The sequence below is a fragment of the Larus michahellis genome, chromosome 8 (assembly GCF_964199755.1).
Source record: "Larus michahellis chromosome 8, bLarMic1.1, whole genome shotgun sequence".
NCBI lineage: Eukaryota > Metazoa > Chordata > Aves > Charadriiformes > Laridae > Larus > Larus michahellis.
In genome coordinates, this window is record NC_133903.1 from 47,160,002 (window position 1) to 47,173,940 (window position 13,939).

The 13,939-nt window shown below is 60.6% G+C and overlaps 1 protein-coding gene across 1 annotated transcript; it reads left to right on the forward strand.

Annotated features, from left to right (window-relative positions):
• Nucleotides 1–31: 31 nt before the first annotated feature.
• LURAP1 (leucine rich adaptor protein 1) lies at nucleotides 32–7,214 on the forward strand. Its single transcript, XM_074597356.1, has 2 exons — nucleotides 32–306; nucleotides 4,494–7,214. The coding sequence occupies exons 1-2, from the start codon at nucleotides 103–105 to the stop codon at nucleotides 5,181–5,183; spliced, it is 894 nt and encodes a 297-aa protein (XP_074453457.1). The 5' UTR covers nucleotides 32–102; the 3' UTR covers nucleotides 5,184–7,214.
• The last annotated feature ends 6,725 nt before the right edge of the window (nucleotides 7,215–13,939 follow it).

The following is a 13,939-nucleotide window of genomic DNA, read 5'->3' on the forward strand; positions in this document are numbered from 1 at the left end:
GTGGAGGCGGGTGGGCGTGGCCAGAGGGGGCGTGGCCGGCGGGAGGGGCGTGGCCGGGGCTCGGGGCCGGGGTGACAGCGCGGCCGCCGCCGCCCCACCCGCATGGAGGGCGGTGGGGAGGCGCTGCCCGCCGACCTGCGGGAGCTGGCCACCAAGGTGGGACGGCGGCCGCCCGCCGGGCTGCTGCGGGGGCTGCGGGCCGAGACCGCCCCCGCACCGCCGGCACCGCCGGCGCCCCCGGCTGCACCCGCCCGCGGCGCCCGACCGCCCCTCGCCGACCGCCTCCGGGCGCTCCGCCTCGAGCTGGTGAGTCCCGCCGCATCGGGGGCACTGCCTGACACCCCCCCCGGTAACTACCTGCCCCCCCCCCCCAGTAACTGCCTGCCACCACCCCATCCCCCCTCTCCCGTAAATGCCTGCCACCCCCCCGGTAACTGCCTGATCCCCCGGGGTAACTGCCCCACCCCGGGATAACTGCATCCCCCGCGGGTAATTGCCTGCCTGCCACCCCCCCGGTTACAGCCTGCCCCCCCCGGCATAAATGCCCCTTCCCGGGATAACTGCATCCCACCCCCAGTAACTGCCTGCCACCCCCAGGGTAACAGTCTGCCCCCCCCAGGGGATAAATGCCCCTCCCTGCGATAACTGCCTAACTGCACCCCCACCCAGGATAACTGCATCCCCTCCCGCCGGTAACCGCCTGCCACCCCTCCGTGGTGGAACAGCCCCCTAATAGTGCCCCGTGCTCTGCCTGCATTTTGGGGACACCCCTCCCACCCCTTTTGCTCTTTCCTATATAGGTTAACACCTCCCCCGCCCCCGGCCTTTCTCTGCCCTCCGACCCATGCAGCATCTTCCCCCCCCGCGGGGGTCCCACGGACCCCTCTGCCCACCTCTGTCCTGCCCCCCACACCCCAGGCACCCCCCGGCGCTGGGTCCGATGGGGACCGGGGTGTCCCGAGGATCAGGATTTAGGGCAGGGACCTTCGCCAAGGGCACGGTGATGGCCCCCCGCCCCCCCCCGGGTGTCAGTCCCTGGGTGACAAGGCACAAGCATTGCCGGGAGCTTTCCCGGGGTTTGCTTCCTGCTGGAGCTTCTCCGGTGGCTAGTAAAGGGTTGAGCTTGGTTGGCAGCCGTTCCTGGGGACCGTGGGAGTGCCGGTGGCAGCTTCCTCGCCTCCCTCTTTTCGTGGAGGGAGCAAATACCGGCGATGCCTGCGCCTCCGGGAAACGTGGCGAGATTGGGCAATGGGTTCAAGTGCTGCTGGGGGAAGGGACCCTCCCACGCACATACAATCGAGCAGGAGGGAATGAGCATCGTTTCCATAGGGAAACGGGCTAAATACGCCTGCATCCCTGCCTGCCACCCGCGGGGCTGCGGGACACAGCCAGCCTGAGCCCTCTGCACCCGTGCTTTGCCCGGTTCAATATTCCCCATTGGTGTAAAAGCTTTCGTCCTTCCGCCGCGCTGGCTTCCAGGCTGCACTCTGACCGGAGGAGAAAGGTCTGCGGCGCCCTGGGTTCCTTGGAGGAGGAGGAGGAGGAGGAGGAAGAGGAAGCAGCCGTGGGGTTTGCCCTGCCCAGGTGCAGGCAGGGTCAGATCACAGGCTGCAAGGCCTGGCTTTGGCCACACATTATTAATCTCGGCTCGGAAAGGTTTTTTCCTTTCTCAACCCAGGCTCTTCTCACCGGCCGGTGAAGAATCAGGGACATCTCACACCTGGGGATGGCACCTGGGTGCCCAAAACCCAGCACGGGGCTCCCCCCATCTCCCCATCCCCATGAACAAGAACCAAAATTCCCCTCCCGGCAGCAGAGACCCGCAAAACCCAATGCTCGGAGGAGAAGCTGGCCTGGGAGTGGGCGGTGGCAGGAGAAGACAGCAAATTCCCACTCTTGCCTCCTCCTCCGAGAAGAATGTTTTATCCCTGGGGCTCGGTGTCTTGAAGGGGGAAGGTGCCTGCACGTTAGCTGTGTGCTGGGGAGGGAAGTGGGACCGTATCCCCCTTGGGGAGATGCTCTCCCCGCCTCTGCCTGCCCCTGGGGAGCATGGGGAGAGGTGTCACGGTCCCCCCAGCCCCGCTGGCCCCCCGCTTTGAAAGGGGGGGACACAACATTTATGGATGTGGAAAAGGATGGTGTTGAGGGATGCACATGGGGAAACTGAGGCACGGAGCAGTGCAGGGTGTCACATCCCAGAGCAGGGATCCAGGTGGGTCTCCTCCATCCCTGGCCACGCACTCAGGACCGCAGTTTCCCTCCTCCCCTCCGGTTGCTGCTGCCGCCCTGGGTCCGGATGCCGGTGGGGCACCGTGTGAGGAGCACTGGGCAGGCTTTGGGATGGGTACAGGGTCGGTGCAGTGCAACCATTACTGCATCTGGAGGAATATGGAGGAACACAGAGAGTGGCTGAACCTCGGTCTCCTCCGTGCTAACCTCCCCTTGCTGGAGAAGGGGTTTCTTTGGGCGCAACGGGGGGGGGCGGTGTGTGTGTGTGTGTCAGACTGGCCTGAAAAAGTAGCAAACTGACGTCAAACTCTTTCCAGCAAACAATATGGAAAGCAGGGAGTGTTTTCCCACCCTCTGCTCCCGGCGTGGCTCCCCTGGCATCTCTGACAGCCACAGTTGCACCAAGCAGAGAAAAATGGGGAACACCCCCACCAGGGGTTCCCAGCCTTCCTCCTCCTGCGCCTTCTCCCTGCCAAGGCCAGTTGCTTTAGCAGCGCCTGCAGAAAAGGCCATTGTAGGCAGTTTTTGAAATAACTTGCCTAGAAAGGAAGTTTCTGCACTTCGAAGCTGGCTCTGGCCCCAATCCGGGCACATCGCTGCTATTTTTTATTTAAATACAGCTTGAGGAGCATGGGGAGGGGATGGGGGTTGGTGTCGGGTCTCTACAAATCTTTGCCCGCCCCCCCCCCCTTTTTTTTTTTTGTGCGTGTCCTCTGGACTGAGAGGCATCACGTGCCGAAACCCTGGCTGGAGTTTTTCCCAGGCTCCTTCCTCGGATGCTTTTGTTGCTGCGCGCTCGCCGTGGGACCGGAGACGGGGGTCTCGAGGGAACAGCGGGTCACCCGTGGGCGGGCGGGTGACTTGGAGGGCACCGGATGCTGGGGACCGGGCACTGGGCTTAGAAACAATCCTGGGGGACTGCGTGGATCTCTGTCACAGCTTGCTGGTGCTGGGGACAGGCTGTTGTTTGTGAACGAGTCCGTGGGCATCCGCAGCTCCCAGGCTGCCTGTACCTGTCCCGCAATGGATTTCTCTCCCTCTCCCCCCGAGCCTCCACCGCCTTATTCCCTTTCCTGGCAAAATATTTGTGTCCTATGCAGGGGAAATCCAGTGGCTTTCGGCAGCCAGTATCGCACAGACAGGAATGTCTTGGCACGCGGGGCTTTCCGTTAGGAAAACAGATGTTTCTGCAGCAACCGAAAGCAAAGAGCTTCCCCCCGGCTTGGAGGGGCAGGAGTCAGCGAGGCGAGCGGTGTGATCAGCAATGTCTGCACCCCCCCCCCCGGCCCCGTCCTCCCCCGTTTTGGGAGTGATTTGGGTCTCAGGCTGCAATTCCTGCTGTGTCACATTATCGGCAGGATCAGACCCTAGAAGTAAATGCAGGAAGGGTCCTGGCCGAAGGAGGTGCTGATGGTCCAGCCAGACCCTTGCCCTGCCTGGTCCCTCCTGCCCTGCCAGCTTCCTCCCAGGGTTTGGGGGATGCTCTGGGCTCTGATCTGCACCCAGTGCCTCCAGTTTCTTGCTTACCCCACAGGAGACAGCGACATAAGTGTCACGGATTTATTTCCCTGAGGGGGTTGGTGGCCAGTGGGTGCCATAAGTTGTTCGGTTCCCGATGGCCGTGTGCCCAAGTCTTGGTCAGGGTTCCCTGGGATGGTTCCCTGCGGGGTGTTGCCCCATGCCGTGCTCTTCATCAAACAGCTTCACAGAATCACAGAATGTTTGGGGCTGGAAGGGACCTCTGGAGATCATCTAGTCCAACCCCCCTGCCAGAGCAGGGTCACCCAGAGCAGGTTACACAGGAACGTGTCCAGGCGGGTTTTGAATGTCTCCAGAGACGGAGACTCCACCACCTCTCTGGGCAGCCTGTCCCAGGGCTCTGCCACCCTCAAAGTAAAGAAGTTCCTCCTCATGTTTAGGTGGAACTTCCTATGCTCAAGTCTGTGCCCATTACCTCTTGTCCTGTCTCTGGGCACCACTGAAAAGAGCCTGGCCCCATCCTCCTGACACCCACCCTTTAAGTATTTATAAGTGTTGATAAGGTCCCCCCTCAGCCATCTTTTTTCCAGACTGAAGAGACCCAAGTCCCTCAGCCTTTCTTCATAAGAGAAGTGTTCCAATCCCCTAATCATCTTCATAAGCTTGGGAGACCTGTGGCCACCATGGTGACACCTCTGCCGCGGTGTGCTGGGACTCAGGTCCCTCGGCCATCAGGGTCACCTTGGTTCCCCCCCAAAACCCCATGTTCTCTGTCTCCCTGCCAGGCTTATCTGCGAGCGGTCGACGTGAAGATCCTGCAGCAGCTGGTGGTGGTGAACGAGGGCATCGAGGCAGTGAAGTGGCTGCTGGAGGAGAGGAGCACGCTGACCAGCCGCTGCAGCAGCCTGGCCAGCAGCCAGTACAGCCTGGTGGAGAGCCAGGCGACCTCGCGGCGGGGCAGCTGGGACAGCCTGCAGGACCCCAACGACAGGCTGGACAGCATCTCCGTCGGTAGCTACCTGGACACCTTGGCCGATGACATGGATGAGTATTCCCAAAACGCCGCTGAAACCACTGCCGTATCCACACCGGGCAGAGCCCTGGTCAGGGCGGAGCAGGATTGGGTCAGGATTGACCCCGAGAGGGGTCTTGCAAAGCAAGAGAAGGGCAAAGCGGAGCACGAGTGGCCCCACGTGGACCTCTCCCCACCCGGGCTGCCCCAGGATCACCGGTTTGCTAAGGAGCCCCAGGTGGCCAACGGGTATTTGGGCCAGCAGCCCTCCTCTCTGGAACCAGGCAGAGACACCAAATTGCCATCGGGGGCTGGGGAGAGGCCAGGGAAGGGGAACCCAGGTGGGAAGGCTCGGAAAGCCGAGGCTGACTTCGAGAACTGCAAACTCAACAGCAAAGTGCACCTGGAGTACGATGCCCACTGGCGCTGGCTCCAGTCTCAGGATGATGTGACGTTCTTGTAGCCTGCGGCTTCACCTTCCCAGTCCAGCTCTCCCAACTGCCTGCTCTGCTTCACTTGTCTCCATTGGGAGAGCTGGGGTGGCTGGAGCGGGGGGGACAGGTTGGCTTGGTGGTGTTGCACGGTTCCTCTGACCGCCCCCGTCACTGTTTGGTGATGCAGCCCTAAGGGACGGGGTGCCAGCCCTGTGGCAAATTTCTGGGAGAGGCGGGATGGGGTGGGTCCCCGTAAATGTAATCCTTTGCTCTGGGGTGGTGCTTGCAGGTGGCTGGTCACTCCTCTGTCGTCCTTGGTGTTGGTGGTGGGGAAAGGTTGGTGGGGAAAGCTGGGTCAGTGGGACTCCTGGGACCTCTGCCCTCTAATCCTCAGCCTCCCGTCTGCAAAAACTGGGCAACCGTCCCCCAAACTGGCTACCCAGAGAGGACAGGAGATGCTCTCGTGCATCCACAGCTCGGTGGCACCAGCATGCTCAGTGCAAGGTGCGGGGCAGGACCATCATCAGGGCTTCCCTGTTGGATGTGCTCATTTCCATCATCGTCTTCAAGGCCAGTGTCCATCCAGGGTAGAGCTGACCTGGGGCACTGTGGGTTTGGCCGCAGCACGTGGTGGATCCTGAAAACCCCCTACCCTGTGGGTGAAGCCCTGCCTGGTTTAAACATCTCTGCGAAGCCGATCTGAAGTGTGATCGTTGTATCTGCTCCCGTTGGGCTGGGGAGCCTTCGTCTGTGCCCTGCGGAGGAAGGATGATGGTGCAGACTTCCCTTCCTGATGTGATTACGTGAGAAGGGCAAAGCACTGGGTGGGAGATGGAGATCCAGTTCTCCCAGTTTCTGGACCGTCTTTCCACCTCGGGACCAGATCCTGCAGAAACCGCGGGACGTGGCAGCGTACGGGCAGCCTGGCAGAGCCCGTGGGGCTCAGACTCAGAAAGGCTCGTGCTTTTCCTTGACGCAGTGTGATGGGGGTCATGGCCGGGATTCTCCATCTGTGTGATGAATGGCGCCAGGTCTCTGCCCCCTACCAGCAACCAGAAACATGAGGCTCCTCTGCTGGGGTGGATTTGCAGCAACCCTGCCCTGGAGACATCTTCTCTGTCCTTTTAGCCTTGGCTTCTGCCTGTGCCTTCTCCTGTCCACCCACCATGCCTCCCAGCACCCCCCTCACTGGCTTGTAGAGCATGGCTTGCAGCTGGAGCTGTGCGCGAGCTTGGGCAGGACCTGCTGCCTTCGCCAGATGATGCAGGGAAGGACCTCAGCATCCTGCAGCCCCCTGCTTCAAGGAGAGGGGCTCTTCCACGCGCGTGGACAAACGTGGAGGGTCCTGGCTTCACAACCCATGGGTATGTCTGTCCCTGGCCAGGTGTTGTGACGGCTTTGCTCTCACCACAGTGCTGTCAGTCCCCTGCCTGTGTGGTTTGCAGCCTGGCTCTTTCCTTGCTGGCGTGGTGGGAATTGGGACAATGTCTCCTGATGTCCATGGGAAGCCAAGAGAGAGGGAAGACGTGGCTGTGACTCTTTCTACATGGGAGACGTGAGCTGGCTGTGGTTAGGAAGGTGGCTGGGTGCACGATGGGTTCAGCTTTGTGTCTCTGAAGCGGCACCTTCAGTGGAAACTACGCTCCGTGCTGAGAGCCCCAAGCATCCTCCCTTCCCCTGCAGATCCTCAGTGCTTCCCTGGATGGACACGGAGAGCAGGACAACATCCAGAATTCCCAGAGACGGCACCTGCTGAGGACCTGGGGGAATCCCAGCAAACTGGGACCGGATTGCCCTACGTGAGCATCCCATCTCCCTGCCCCGGGGCAGCCATGCTTGGCTTGCTGTTGCCTTGCGAGCGGCTTGTGGCAACCTGCATAGCTCTGCCGCTGCTGCTGAGCCACCACGTCCCCCGAGGCTGGCTGTCCCCCGCATTTCTTCTAGCCCTGCATGTGATGAATCAGCTGAGGGGTCCTGGGAGGAGACAGGGTAAGTCCTCCAGCGCTGTTAAAATCATTCTCAACAAAAAAATAGCTGGCTTAATAAATGGTAGCATTTCTCCCAGGCCACGCTGTTGGTGCTTTGCTGAGCTTAGAGGGGTTTCTAGGGGAAGGGGAGATGCTACGGACTGAAACATCCTGGAGCCGCTGGCAGCTCTGCAGGCATGGCAGATTTAGCCCCAGTCCTAAAACAGGCACAGACCATGTGTCTGGGCATCTGTCCCTTCTCACACCAGGATGGTCACACCTAAAGCCATTCTTCCTGAAGCAGCTGGGTACCAGAGCATGTCTGCTGGGAGCAAGGGTGCTGGTAGGACTGGATCTCCTGCAGATGAGGCATGTTGAGCTCAACTGAACTAGGTCTCCAGCTACAGATGGCAGCTTCGTCCTTCCTGCCCCAAATTTCCAGGGGAGGTCTCGCTAGGATGTGTTTGCCATCCCCGTTAGCCGTGCTGGGGTCTCCATTTGCTTCCCTTGTTCTGCCTCCTCCACCCAGGACGTGCAGGGGGGAGTCTGGGTGCAGGGCAGAGACTTCTCCAGCCCAGCTCGGGGTGGGAGCAGCCACAGCTCTGATTTCAGGCTGTTGGGATTTGCTCATGGGTGGGTCCCTTTAAAACCACTGGAGCCACTGCTCATGCAAACATCAGCCTTTCCAAAGCAAACGCAAGCGGCTTATCCAGCCCTGCCATCCCGGCCTCAGCATCCGCTCAGGCTCCTGGCTTTCAAACCCTGCGCTCTTGCAGATGGAGCAGTGGATGCTGGAGCCAGCAGGACTCGGCAGGATTTCCCCGTTTTCTGCGGGGCTGGGATAAAAAATAAAGTGAACAAAACCTTAGAAACAAAATGCCCAGCCCATTCCCCTTCCAAACCCAGACCCTGGTGGCCGGATGGCTCAGTATCCCTGCAAATAAGCCTTTGCTGGGGCTCCCCTGTGTGTGGACTCTTCAGCCTAACTTCCAGGAGCATAACTTGTCCATAGTCCCAAAATCTGGGTATCCTCCAAATCCCAGCCCTTGGAGCTGGAGGGGTGGGTGAGACACCACAGTTTTCCTGCCATCCTCTGCCCTGTCTCTGGGCTGCCCAGATGAGGAGTCACCCATGCCTGGGCTTTACTGGGGCCTGTGCAGCACCAACGTGTCCCACACCTGCCCTGGGGACCTCCGTCCTGCTGAAAGGTGGGTGCAGAGCACCCATGGGTGGGAAAGAGCCCGCAGTGCGGACCTGCAACCTCTCCGCTCGCCGCTGCCTGGGAGGAGCCGTCTGCCTGGCGCTGCCTGCTGCTGCCCTTGGGCTGTTCTTGGGCTGTTCCGTGCTGGTATCGGGTAAGAAAACAAGCAGGTAAAGCAGGCAGGATCCCAGCCGGTGCCAGAAAACACCCACCTCTGTTACAATAAAAACACCAGCAAGCCAAATTCTTCTTTTTTTTTTTTTTTTTCTTTTTTTTTTAAGATATACACAGAGATTAGACTGTCTTAACGAGGCAGTAAAACACTTTAATAGCTCCCCTTGCTAGTTATTAAAAAGTCCCCTGGGCTTTCCCCTCCCTGTGTGCAGTTCGGCTCTGAAAGGGCCTGTCCCCTGAGCGCTGCAGCCGTTTAAGCAATCTATGTTAGTTCCTGCGGGCAGGCAGCGTGAAAATAACCTTTTCCCTGGGCCAGGGGAGAGCCTGGTCCCCACGGTCGGAGGGGAGGTGACACCCAGCCCCTCTGCCAACCACCGTAGCCTTTGGTCTGGCAGCCCCATGGCCCCACGCAACCCCGTGGGGTGCATTGCCTTGGGGTGCCTCACGGAGTGGGTGCAGGGGATGCGTGGGTGCAAGGGCAGCCTGTGGGGCCGGATCCTGGCACCCCCATGCATGCTCCCTCTCGTCCCTTGTACCATTCCCTGTGCATCGCTCAGGGACCAGGTGCTGGGAAAAAAACCTCTGTGTGCCAGAGCTGCTTGGGGGTGCTCTAAAATGCACCCTTTGGGTCGTGCACAAGCACCGGTTTGTCTCAAGGCTTGTCTCAGACCCACCCCCCGCCATGGCCCTGCCTCTGCCACCCGCTGCTCAGAGATGAAAAGATAAAAAAGGCCCAGACAAAGCAAGTCTATCCCGGGGCTGATGGTGTGTCCCTGCCCACCGGTTCCCCCAAGGTGAGCACGTGCTTCTTTGCAGGGTGACCTGCCTGAAGATCAAAGCCCTTGAGAGAAAGTTTTCAGCCGGAGCGGTGCAATGAAGTGACCCAGTGACACCAGTGACAGTGGGGGGGTGTCCCCCAGACCACCCCAGCCCCTGGGGAGTGGTGGGCCCGTGCACCCCAAGGTTCTTCGTAAGACTTGCCAGGGAACAGTGCTGTGAGCAGAGCCCTGGGCTTGTGCTGCCTGACCCGTTGCAGGCACCATGGGGCAGGAGAGGGCAACAAATGGGGCAGGAAGGGCTGGTCATGCCCCCAAGCCCTGCTCTCAGCCCCGCTGTGTTTTGGCATCGGGGATGGTCGCCTGGGCAAGGCTGAAGTGTTGGTGCTGGTCAGAGGAAAGGGGTGATCCCCAGGCAGAGCCCCGTGATGCCAAAACCACCTCCATGGTGGCATTCAGTCTCGGTGCCAGGGGAACCGGCACCCAGCCTGGCCCCATCGTGCAGCTCTTCTCTGGCCAGCACCTCTCCCCCAGCCTGCTCCCCATGCCCTGCCCAGGACCCCCCAGTGTCGGGTTAAACCAGCCCAGTAGAGGGTTCCTGTGTCCTGAGTTTCCAGCTTTTCCTTCCAACTGCGCCGGGGTTACAGGTCTCCAAAGGTAGGAACCTCCTACAGGTTTTGTGCAAAGAGGCAGTGGAAGAGAAGGGAGAGATGTCCCCCAGTGACCGTCTTCTAAGGAAAGGGCTTGCAGCGTGTGCTCAACCTCTATTACACACTGGAGAAGCCACACCAGGCAGGGGATGCTCTGATTGCCCAGGGCGGCTCAGGCACCAAGCAGGAGTCTCATGGTCACCTCCCACTCCCTCCCCACCTGTGGGACCCCCCTGAGCTCCCCCCCACACCCTGCCCCGAGTCTGTCTCTCGGTGCCAGCGGCTGAGTGACCGGGAGGCTGGTGAACACACGGGGACAAAGCTGGAGCGCGAGCCAGGAGCAAGCTGAGCCTTTGGGAAAGGCCTCCCTGGGCTGTTCCCTGCCTGGGCTGGCAGCCGGCCAGGCCTTTGCTTTGGAGACTAATCCTCCGGCTTTAGAGCTTCCCGGCGCTCCTTGGGAGTGAAAAACAAGCGTGACTGCTTGGGGCCTCGTGGGGGTGTGGGCATGGGTGGGTGAGGACGGGCTTGGGGACGTTGGGCACCAAGAAGGAGCGGTGGCACAGCTCTCCCCTTCCTCCTCCCTGGGTGGTGGGCGCCCACCCTGGCCCATCAGGGTCCCAGAGGTGCCACCTTCTCCTTCCCACCTGTGTGACCATCACTTGGTATGAGTCCCCCCCCCCGGCTTCCCAGGCAGGGCTGCGACCTGGGGACGCCCTCGCTCAATGCCACCCCAGGGGTGACACTAAAAGCTCCGTGTGCCCAGGAGACGTGTGTGCTCCTGCTGCTGCCTCCTGCCCGCCAGCCCTGCTCTGGTCCCCGGTGGGGAAGGGAAGAAAAATCTGAATTGCTCTTCTGAGAAATTAATCTGCTTTCACCGTTTTAGCGCAGCCTGACCTAGAAGAACCCCCCCGTTGTGGTTTTTCTTCCCCGCCGTGGGATGTTTAGAGGGAAAATGACAGCAAATGTGTTGCAAAGAGGCGGTGGGAGCCAGGGGCCGTCCCTGCAGCGGGGGGAAAGTGGTGCAGGCAGGGTCTGAACGGCTTTAGGCAGGATTTCCCCTGCTGCCCTCTCCAGCGAATCCCCCTGCTCCTGGGGGGCTGGAGAAAATTGCATCTGCCATGGGCAGTAAAAACAGGAACACTGAAAGGTTAAAAGAGGTGTTGGGTTCCCCCCAGCAGGGTATAGAGTCAGGGGGTCTTTTGGCTGGAGAGAAGTAAAAGCCGAGCTGTTTAAGTGAGAGGTGGCACGGCAGCGGGGAGGGCAGCAGGGGCTGGCGGGGGGTGGGGAGGTAGGGACACTGCCTGGCCAGGGCTGATGGCCCCATGCTGCACGGCCACCTCTCAGGGGGATGTTGGGGTATGTCCCCTTTGGGGACACCCGTGGGAAAGGATGGGGAGCAGGACCAGAGCGGGATGTCCTCCATGGATGGCTGTGGGCCTGGGGGGACACCAGTATTGGGCCTGGGTGGGGGGACAGTACTGGCCACCAGGACGGGGATGGGAGGTGGAATATACTTCTCCCGGGCACCTGCTCCCACCCCTCCACCCCTCCTGATGCTCCATTTCACATCCCTTCTCTCTAGTCCCCTCCATCCCCATGATGACACCTGGATGGCCCAAATGCCATCCCTGGCTTCGCAGGTGCAGCCCAGGTAAGCGAAACCAGCCACCCCAGCACCAAAATGACCCTGATAAAACACCCAGGTCTTGGGCTTACGTCCAGGTATGGGGCTTTGTCAGCCTTTAAGGCTCACCAGCTGCCCTGCAAAGGGCTCTGCTCCTGCACTGCAGGGCCAGGAGCGCTCTGCCCCTTCCCCACTCCCTCCCTGCCTCAGTTTCCCTCTTGACAAAGGCAGGGGGAATTAGGAAGGAAAGAAACCCCCAGCCTCCCCCAGCTCCTCCTGCTCTCGGGGGCTTTCTCAAGGCCGTGCCATGGGGCTGGTTCCAGCTCCACAATTCTCAGAGCAAAGTGGAGAGGCCAGGCAGCTGCTCCAGTGCTTGTCCATGCGTCTCTGTACATCTTCTGTCTGTCCGTCCCCGGCAGAGTGCTGCGACTGGGAGAAGGATGCAACGCTTGTGGCCTTCCAATGCCTTCTGCAAAGGGATTTTGAGGCCAGAACCAGCTCCTGCCGGGATCTGTGCCCTGGGAGAGAGGCGATGCTGGGAACCGAAGGGGTCTGAGGCAGTTTTTGGGCAGCTGCCCCCATTTCAGAGGCTCAGCCCGGGGCCTCGGGGCAGGAGGGCGCAGGCGGTATGAGCAGCGGGGATTATGGCTGCTATAAAAAGCACCAGCATCTCTCCCCCCTGCTCCCTAAGGCGCTTAGGGGAGGAAAGAGGGACTTAAAGAGCAACCTCCTGCACTGAAGAGGTGCAGGGACTGGAGCAGCCGGAGCAGCCCAGCACCCTCATCAGCCCCCTTCTCTCTCAGCATCCCCCAAAACCTCCCCCAGGTAAAGCAACCCCAGGCACCTCTTCCCGTGGACTTTCTCCCTGGGCTCCTGGTGTTGGATGGCCAGAACCTCGTCTTCCGCTCGGAGGATGTGGGGGACAAGGAAAGGGCTGGGGGTACAGCCCAGCCCCAAGTGGGGGTCCTGGTGGGTGAGAAGAGCAGGTGAGGTTGCTGCCCTGTTTGTACCAGCCCCCAAGCAGCTTTCCCCACCCCAAATTAGGGGGAAGAGGAGGAAGGCAGATGCCAGACGATGGCAGTGACACAAGGATGGGGCCATGCGAAGGAAGGTGGTGTGGGAAACTGCTGTCCTCTGCTGTGGCAGGTTCCAGTGGGGTCAGTAGAAAAAGCAGCTGCAGCTGTGGGGTCCTGCACAGCTCCATTGCCAGCCTGGTTCCTGGCATTGACCAGGCGTGACCTGGTGGCTCAGGGAGATGGTTCCTCCACATGCTCACCTCTGTAATGTTACCCAAGGGCTGGGTTGGTCCGTGGGCTGGACGCAGCACCAGGACCCCTCCTGGCATCACTGCAAAGGAGGGGCTTCAAAGAGGGGGGGTCCTGGCTCCAGGAGGCCAGGGAGGGGAGCGGGTCGAGGGCATTTATAGAATCATAGAACAGTTCGGGTTGGAAGGGACCTTAAAGACCATCCAGTTCCAACCCCCTGCCCTGGGCAGGGACACCTCCCACTAGACCAGGCTGCTCAAAGCCCCATCCAGCCTGGCCTTGAAAACTTCCAGGGATGGGGCATCCACAACCTCCCTGGGCAACCTGTTCCAGTGCCTCACCACCCTCACAGTGAAGAATTTATTCCTAATATCCAATCTAAATCTACCCCCCTTCAGTACAAAACCGTTACCCCTCATCCTACCATTACACTCCTTGATAAAGCGTCCCTCCCCATCCTTCCTGTAGGCCCCCTTTAGGTACTGGAAGGCTGTATTCCTTGACTGCTCCTTCCCAGCCTTGAGCAGTCCAGTGGGATGCGGAGCAGGCGGCCACAGGAGGGAGCTTGGCTCCTTCCTTCTCCTCCTGCCTGGAGGATGGTGGCCTGGGGTGGGTGACAGACACGCTGGCCCTGGCTGCTTGGTGCAGGAGCAGCTCCCCATGATCAAACCACAGCATGTGGGACCCGTGATGTCTTGGGAAGGGAGCAAGAACCCATCTGGAGCTGAGGTGGCTGCCACCTTGGGTGGTGGTGGGTCCCCAATGCAGAAGAGCCACCGCGGCTGTTGCCTGCAGCCACGGGGGGACCAGTTGTGCCTGGTGAGTGGCATGTCCCCATGGCAGGGACCAGTCCCTTTGAGAGCAATGTCTGTGCCGGACACATGGTCTCACCGTGCCCCCCAACAGTGGCCAGGGGGACCTGGGTGACCCCAATGCCCAGCCTCTAGATGTTGAAAGGGTAGGGGAGTAAGGAAACCAGTCCCCACAACCCGTACAATCTCCCACCCCCCAGGAATCTGGACCTTCCCAGTTTCCCCAGCCCACAGCCAGCTCCGGCACTGCAGCCCTGCTCCCAGGGGTTGACAGACCCGGGATCACTGCCCAGCATCCCCCCATGCTGCCATGGCA

Excerpts from the sequence above, each read along its gene's own strand:
- LURAP1 (XM_074597356.1), top strand. The coding sequence starts at position 103 with ATGGAGGGCGGTGGGGAGGCGCTGCCCGCCGACCTGCGGGAGCTGGCC. Across the intron at positions 307-4,493 it reads GGGCGCTCCGCCTCGAGCTG|GCTTATCTGCGAGCGGTCGA; the intron begins GTGAGTCCCGCC and ends TCTCCCTGCCAG.